The 8,152-nt window shown below is 49.2% G+C and overlaps 1 protein-coding gene across 3 annotated transcripts in view; it reads right to left on the bottom strand.

Annotated features, from left to right (window-relative positions):
• KCNQ2 (potassium voltage-gated channel subfamily Q member 2) overlaps positions 1-522 on the bottom strand; it is a 153,558-nt gene extending 153,036 nt beyond the window's left edge. For all 3 annotated transcript variants that reach the window (XM_063147113.1, XM_063147123.1, XM_063147104.1), the window contains exon 1: positions 227-522. In XM_063147113.1, the coding sequence (XP_063003183.1) occupies positions 227-522 (296 nt within the window). The remainder of the gene's footprint in view (positions 1-226) is intronic.
• Positions 523-8,152: the final 7,630 nt, after the last annotated feature.

The following is an 8,152-nucleotide window of genomic DNA, read 5'->3' on the forward strand; positions in this document are numbered from 1 at the left end:
GGGGCATGCCTGTGGGGTTGTGTTGGAAACCAGAGAGGGGCTCGGTTCGGTTCGGGAGGAATTCGGAACGCAGCATCCAGAAGAAAAGGCGATGGGCGATCCCGGCAGGGAGCAGAGGCCGAAGGCGATCGCAGTCCCTCGGTGTTGGAGCTGGGGGGTGGGGGTGGGGGGGGGTGGGAAGCGAGGGGGGGAGATCAAGCCCCCCCCCGCCGCCGCCTTTACTCACACGTAAGCGTGGTAGATGAACGCCCAGCCTCGGGGCCTCTCGAGCACGTTGTAGAGGAAATTCTGGAGCTTGCGGTAAAAGGCGTTCCTCTTGGGCGGCTTGCCGGAGACGGCCGAGCGGGGCTTGCTGAGGATGGAGCCGCGTTTGCTGCTGCCGCCCTCGGAGCCGGCGATGAGCAGCGCCCCGTCGCGGGTGGAGTCCGGCGCGCCGGGGTCCAGCCCCACGAAGCCCACCTTCAGCTTCTTCTCGCCCGACGCGCCCGGGTACACGCCTCCGTTGCGCGACTTCTGCACCATCCTGCTGCGGGGGGCGGCGCCGATCCCGGGTCTCAGAGGGGCTGCCGACGGGGCAGCGCCGGGCAGGGGGGCTGGGGCTGCCCGGGGCCGGAGGTGGGCAGCGGCATGGCGGAGGCGGAGGCGCCGCTGCGGCTGCTGCGGCTGCGGCTCGGCTTTTGCAAAGAGCCGGAGCGGCGATTGCGCGGAGGCGGGCAGGCGCAGCAGGAGAAGCGCCTGCAACCGGCTCAGCCCCCTCGCCGCCTGCTTTTGGCGCAGCTCCTCCCGGCCACCATCAGCCACCTCCCCTCGTCCCCCCCCCTTAACTCTTCGCGCGCTGGTGCTGCTGCTGCTGGCAGCCTTAGCGGAAGACCCCAAAGATCCCCGCCCCGAGGCCGAAGCGCTTTCTGGAGCTGTCGGCCGCACTGGCGCGCGCTCGCTCTCTCGCGGCTCTTGAAAAGACCTCCGTTGGTTTTTTTTTTAGAAAAAAACAGCGCGCCTCTGAGCACGTGCAGAGCGCCGGGGGCTCGGTGTGGCGTAAACCGCCATATCATCACCCTCATAGAATCATAGAATAGTAGAGTTGGAAGGGGCCTACAAGGCCATCGAGTCCAACCCCCTGCTCAATGCAGGAATCCACCCTAAAGCATCCCTGACAGAGGGTTGTCCAGCTGCCTCTTGAAGGCCTCCAGTGTGGGAGAGGCCACAACCTCCCTAGGTAACTGATTCCACCATCGCACTGCTCTAACAGTCAAGAAGTTTTTTCTGATGTCCATCTGGAATCTGGCTTCCTTTAACTTGAGCCCGTTATTCCATGTCCTGCACTCTGGGAGGAGCGAGAAGAGATCCTGGCCCTCCTCTGTGTGACAACCCTTTAAATATTTGAAGAGTGCTGTCATGTCTCCCCACAATCTTCTCTTCTCCAGGCTAAACATGCCCAGTTCTTTCGGTCTCTCCTCATAGGGCTTTGTTTCCAGAACCCTGATCATCCTGGTTGTCCTCCTCTGAACACGCTCCAGCTTGACTGTGTCCTTCTTAAATTGTGGAGCCCAGAACTGGACGCAATACTCTAGATGAGGCCTAACCAGGGCCGAATAGAAAGGAACCAGTACCTCACGTGATTTGGAAGCTCTACTTCTATTAATGCAGCCCAAAATAGCATTTGCCTTTCTTGCAGCCATATCGCACTGTTGGCTCAGATTCAGCTTGTGATCTACAACAATTCCAAGATCCTTCTCGTTTGTAGTATTGCTGAGCCAAGTATCCCCCATCTTGTAACTGTGCCTTTGGTTTCTATTTCCTAAATGTAGAACTTGGCATTTATCCCTATTAAATTTCATTCTGTTGTTTTCAGCCCAGCACTTCAGCCTATCAAGATCACTTTGAAGTTTGTTTCTGTCTTCCAGTGTATTAGCTATCCCGCCCAATTTTGTGTCATCTGCAAATTTGATCAGCGTTCCCTGCACCTCCTCGTCCAAATCATTAATAAAAATGTTGAAGAGCACTGGGCCCAGGACTGAGCCCTACGGTACCCCCCTCATCATCTTATGGCCCGGTCCTCGGGCATTTTCATTTGGAAGGCAAAGCCCTTCAAATTCCAACGGGGCTGACTCCTGAGTAAGTTTGCACAGGGGTGCAGATTTGGGATTAAGGCCAGAGAGAGGTATATCTATATATACACCATCTAGGCTAGTCCCCAGAGTACAGCTGCGGTTTGATCGCGTAGCTCTCTCGGCCAATGGCAAGCCTTCATAGCCAGAACCCACTGGATGGAAAGGGGTGGGGGGGAATAGTGGAATCCAGAAGAAAGATCCCAACTAATCAAAACAAAGAAAACGAAAATCCCATCCTCTGAAAACCCAAAGGGTCTCCTAGCCATGTATTCATCGCATGAGCCTCAGCAACTGCTGGAAACGGATCTACACTACTGCTTTAAAATGGTTTATAAAGGTATTGACAACTGTTGGGACCCAGGACACACTCTATTTACAGATTTCAAACCATTTTCAAAGTGTCAAATCATGCTTGGTGTAGATCTGGAGTCCTGTGAATTTAACCACCCATAGAAACGGATGGTGGCCTTCTCCTCTGCCACCAGAGAGGGCAGGCGGCGTCATGAATGGCCCTATGGGCTGAAAAAGACCCTCTCTCTGCAATTCATAGTCCTTGGGATTCTTGGGTCACAAATTGTGCAAATGAAACGGAAGCTGTGTTGGTATATAAGGGGGAATTACAGAACCCACAGCCAAGCAATACCTCTGTTGGGATCATCAATCCAACATTATGAGGGCAAACGTTTTGGAGAACTCCAATTCTCTTAAGCAAGTTGTTACACAAAACCAGGATAGGGGAGAGAGAGAAAAGGGTGATTTGATGTTGAACTCACAATGTCTACACGGCGGGAGTCTTTAAGACAGAGTGTAGGAGGAGACCTGAGGGTTGTGCAGGTCCCACATTTAACCTTAGGAAAAACATTTTGGCTGATCCCCACCCCATTTTTAAAAAGATAAAAGTCACTTGTTAGTTGGATTTGTCCCCAGTCTCAGGCGAGACACAAACGTTCCCTGTTAGGCGGAGAAGAAAAGGAGAGAAACCAAGCAGTTCTTTTATTAACAAAGCCAGAGACCCGCCTTGCTTTCCTTGGACAGCAAATTTTCAAACTGCACAGAATTATTCTTCAGGCTAAACTCTGCCATTTGTACAAAGCCTCAACAGAAAAAAGATCCAAACCATATAAGTGCCAAAAGGGGGGTTATAAAACAAAACACACAGGATTCCCAGTTAGGAGCACCTGGAATAAGCCCCTTCAGAGTTCTGACTGAACCCCGGAGCAGATTCACCAGCCCACTGACCTCGGAGTCACCAGCCTCCACTGGGCCCCACTCATTTTTACCTTTTGCCCCACCCACCACTGGAAAGCGCCCCCCCCCCCAGGGCTTCTTTGAAATGGAATTTGGCCCTCGGGCTGTATGAGGTTCAACACCCCCACCCTAACACCTACTGGGTTCAAGAGGAGTCAGCTTACACCCTCTGGGACTACCACCAGGGAAGATGCCCTGCTTGGAGTAACTGAAGCTTTGGGGACCTGGCAGCCCCTGACTGGTCTACACCCACCCACCCCCAGCCCCAGACCATTCTAGATAGCATCCCGGAGCCCATGAACAGAGAGGGTGGCACATCCAAACAGAAGCCCAGAGCCAAAGGGGTGGTGCCCAGCATAGAATCATAGAATAGTAGAGTTGGAAGGGTCCTAAAAGGCCATTGAGTCCAACCCCCTGCTCAATGCAGGAATAGATAGCATGCAGCCTCCCATCTGTGAGCCGTATGCAGAAGGAGGATGCAGACTCCCTCACATGCTCTGGATCAGGGCCCAGGTCATATTCCAGGATGGGCTGCATCAACAGGGCCATCTACGAACCTGTTGAAATGGTGCATAGCCGTTCCCGATGCAATGTGTCATCCTGCTCAGCTCTTGGTGCCATAGCTGGATGGCATAACGTGATCCTTGATCTATTGGACCGCTCCAGGAATCTGTGAGTCACACAGAAGAGGTGACAGGAAGGGGACACTGTCTCTTTGAGAATAAAAGTTTGCCTCAGCCTCAAGCCACTGAGTGAGTTGATGGCCAAGAAAACATTTGAACCAAAGCACCCACAGATATCCAATATAAATCTCCAGATATCTCAAAATACCTTTTGCAACCTATCTGTGACATTGGCCAATAGTGGTGACCAGTGGGCGAGTTACATTCTCAATAGTGGAATGCTATAGATTTGTGTCAGCTGTGAATTTAACATAAGAAGAGCCCTGCTGGATCAGACCAAGGGTCCATCTAGTCCAGCACTCTGTTCACACAGTGGCCAACCACCTGTCGACCAGGTAGCCATGAGCAAGACATGAGTGCAACAGCACCCTCCCTCCCCTGTTCCCCAGCAACTGGTGTACATAGACTTACTACCTCTGATAGTGGTGGTAGCACATAGCCATCTTGACTAGTAGTCAATGATCATAGAATCATAGAATAGCAGAGTTGTAAGGGGCCTACAAGGCCATCGAGTCCAACCCCTTGCTCAATGCAGGAATCCACCCTAAAGCATCCCTGACAGATGGTTGTCCAGCTGCCTCTTGAAGGCCTCTAGTGTGGGAGAGCCCACAACCTCACCAGGCAACTGATTCCATTGTCGTACTGCTCTAACAGGAAGTTTTTCCTGACGTCCAGCTGGAATCTGGCTTCCTTTAACTTGAGCCCGTTATTCCGTGTCCTGCACTCTGGGAGGATCGAGAAGAGATCCTGGCCCTCCTCTGTGTGACAACCTTTTAAGTATTTGAAGAGTGCTCTCATGTCTCCCCTCAATCTTCTCTTCTCCAGGCTAAACATGCCCAGTTCTTTCAGTCTCTCTTCATAGGGCTTTGTTTCCAGACCCTGTTGCCCTCTTCTGAACACGCTCCAGCTTGTCTGCGTCCTTCTTGAATTGTGGAGCCCAGAACTGGACGCAATACTCTAGATGAGGCCTAACCAGGGCCGAATAGAGAGGAACCAGTACCTCACGTGATTTGGAAGCTATACTTTTATTAATACAGCCCAAAATAGCATTTGCCTTTCTTGCAGCCATATCGCACTGTTGGCTCAGATTCAGCTTGCGATCTACAACAATTCCAAGATTCTTCTCGTTTGTAGTATTGCTGAGCCAAGTACCCCCCATCTTGTAACTGTGCCTTTGGTTTCTATTTCCTAAATGTAGAACTTGGCATTTATCCCTATTAAATTTAATTCTGTTGTTTTCAGCCCAGCACTCCAGCCTATTAAGATCACTTTGAAGTTTGTTTCTGTCTTCCAGGGTATTAGCTATCCCACCCAATTTTGTGTGGAGCATCCTTTTTCTGTAGCGAAAGGTGTAGATTAGCCCTTAGGCTCTCTTAACAGTAAAGGCATAACTGGACATCAGGAAAAACTTCCTGACTGTTAGAGCAGTACGACAATGGAATCAGTTTACTAGGGAGGTTGTGGGCTCTCCCACACTAGAGGCCTTCAAGAGGCAGCTGGACAACCATCTGTCAGGGATGCTTTAGGGTGGATTCCTGCATTAAGCAGGGGGTTGGACTTGATGGCCTTGTAGGCCCCTTCCAACTCTGCTATTCTAGGATTCTGTGTGTGTCTTATTTTTCAAGAGGTTTATTCAAACGGGGGGGGGGGGGGAGGGCTGTCTTAGCCATGGCAGAAAATTATAGGGCTGGTGCCCCATGAGAGAAGCTTCATCTTAAACCTGGCCTTTCGGTCGCAATGCAGAGGCCATGGAAGCAAATGATGAGTCTTAAGCAGGACCTTCATTTGTATTATGGTTAGGGTTGATTGCTCAAAGTGGTTTTTATATATATATTTAGGAAGTTTTTAGAATGTTTTAACAATGTATATTATGTTTTAGTTCAGTTTTATGTATTTTACATTTGCTGCTGTTCCCCGCCTCGATCAGAATGGAGAGGTGGGTAAGAAATATATTATTATTATTATTATTATTATTATTATTATTATTATTATTATTATTATCATCTGTTTATACTGTCTGTGTATTTTTATGTAAATAGTTTTTAAAAACTTTGTATACTGTATTTTTAATTATTTTTAAATCTTTGTAAGCCACCTAGAGAGCTTTGACTAGGGGACAGAATAATAATAATAATAATAATAATAATAATAATAATAATAATAATAATAATAGTTACCCGCCTCTCCCTCTGGATCAAGGCAGGGTACAACGCAAAGGCAAATGCCATAAAATACATATAATTGATTAAAACATTTAAAACTAATACATTATTAAAAGCACCACAGTATTAAAAGGCATCTTAAAATTCAACTGGGGCCTGCTGGAAGAGATCAGTCTTTATAGCTCTCTTAAAATCTGGAAGACTGTTAAATTGACAAATCTCTTCCAGCAGGTCATTCCATAATCTGGGAGCGGCAGAAGAAAAGGTCCCCTGGGTAATAGTCATCAGCCTTGTTTTTGTTGGCTGGCGTAAATTCTTCCCAGGGGACCTGAGTGTGCAGGGCGGATAGTACGGGAGAAGGCGATCCTGCAGGTAGCCTGGACCCAAACTATGTAGGGCTTTAAAGTAGGGATGTGCTCCGCTTCTAATCGGACCGGCGAATTAGAAGCGGAGCAGGGTGCTTCGCCTGCCCTTAAGGCGGAGGCGAAGAGGATTGGGGGGCCGGCGGAGCGTGGCGAAGAGGATCGAGGTGAAGGCGGATCCTTCGCCTCGATCCGGAGCTCCGCCGGAAAGGTAAGTGGGGTTTACCGGGCCCTGCTGCTGTCGCTGTCGCCCATGCGGCGACAGCGGCAGGGCCCTGTAACCCCCCCGCCCTCCTCTCCCTTACCTGCCTCCGTCCGCGGTCCGTCGGCTTCTTCAATTGAGCCCGCAGTTCAACCAGGAAGTCTAGACCCCCCCCCCCGCCCTCCTCTTCCGGCCTTACCTGGCACCACTCCCCTCCACTGCGGAACTCCGATTCGGAGCCGGAGCTCCGCGGCGAAGAGGAGCGGAGTATGGGCGGCGCGGAGCGGGCCGATCCGAAATTTTCGGATCGGCCCACGGGGCAGAGCGGGGGGTCCGTGCACACCCCTACTTTAAAGGTGATAACCAACACTTTATAGTTTGCCCGGAAGCTAATGTTATTATAATTATTATCATCTCTTTTCTTGCTCGTGGTGATTTTTTTTCTAGACAGACATGATGGGCTTTGCTAAGTCATGCTGTCTTTTACTGGTTCAGGAATCTCCTGACTATTGAACATGTTTTAAGTATGTCTGCTTTCTGGGTGTTGGTGTGGATGTATTTTGGTAGGCCCCAGTTTCTGAAGGTTGTCTGTAAAATGTTTGATGTGCACCCAGGTATGATGTAAGCAAGTGTGGCAGCTCCAGGCAATGAAGAAGAGAATGAGGGGAAAAAGGAATACTCTCTCTCCTCTCACTATAATTTTAATTTTTTTTTATATATATATATATATATATATATATATATATATATATATATATATATTGCATAGCTCAGAAAAAATATCAAAGTCTTTCCTGGTTTTCTTTTCTGATTTTTCTCAAATTTGGGGGAATTTCCAAATTAATCCAGGGAGCACTTGGGAGTGCTTACCTGTCTCTACATCTAACCGTTTCTGCAGTGCAACTGTTTCGAACGTAGGATGTCTCCTTGGGACAGATTTGGCATTTAGAGTTCAAAAACTTTTAAAAAACATAGAATGGGTACATCTGAGACTCCTCTAGCCCATTTTCGAGACTGCTTCTCATGAAATAGCCCTTGAGTATCCACCTCTCTGGAAGCTATTCAGCTACCTAGGGGAATTGAGGCAGAATCCATTTAAGGACTTTCCCCCGTTAATCTCTAATGTAAATATTCCCTTCTTTACCTTCCAGCAGTTGTTCTGTATCTTCGCTTCTGCTGGGACCACAAACAATTCCCTCCCTTCATTTATGTTGTTACCTTGACGGTATTTTTAGATTGTGACCATGTTGCCCCTGAGTTTTCCTTTCCCCGGATTATATAAATTTAGCTCCCTTCGTCACTCTTAACGAACAAACATCTCAGATGACCTTTTGGCGGACATCTGTCTTCTATCCTCCTTGGGCTGGTTTGGTTCCCATAGTCC

Source organism: Elgaria multicarinata, chromosome 1 (assembly GCF_023053635.1).
Source record: "Elgaria multicarinata webbii isolate HBS135686 ecotype San Diego chromosome 1, rElgMul1.1.pri, whole genome shotgun sequence".
In the NCBI taxonomy this organism is placed as follows: Eukaryota; Metazoa; Chordata; class Lepidosauria; order Squamata; family Anguidae; genus Elgaria; species Elgaria multicarinata.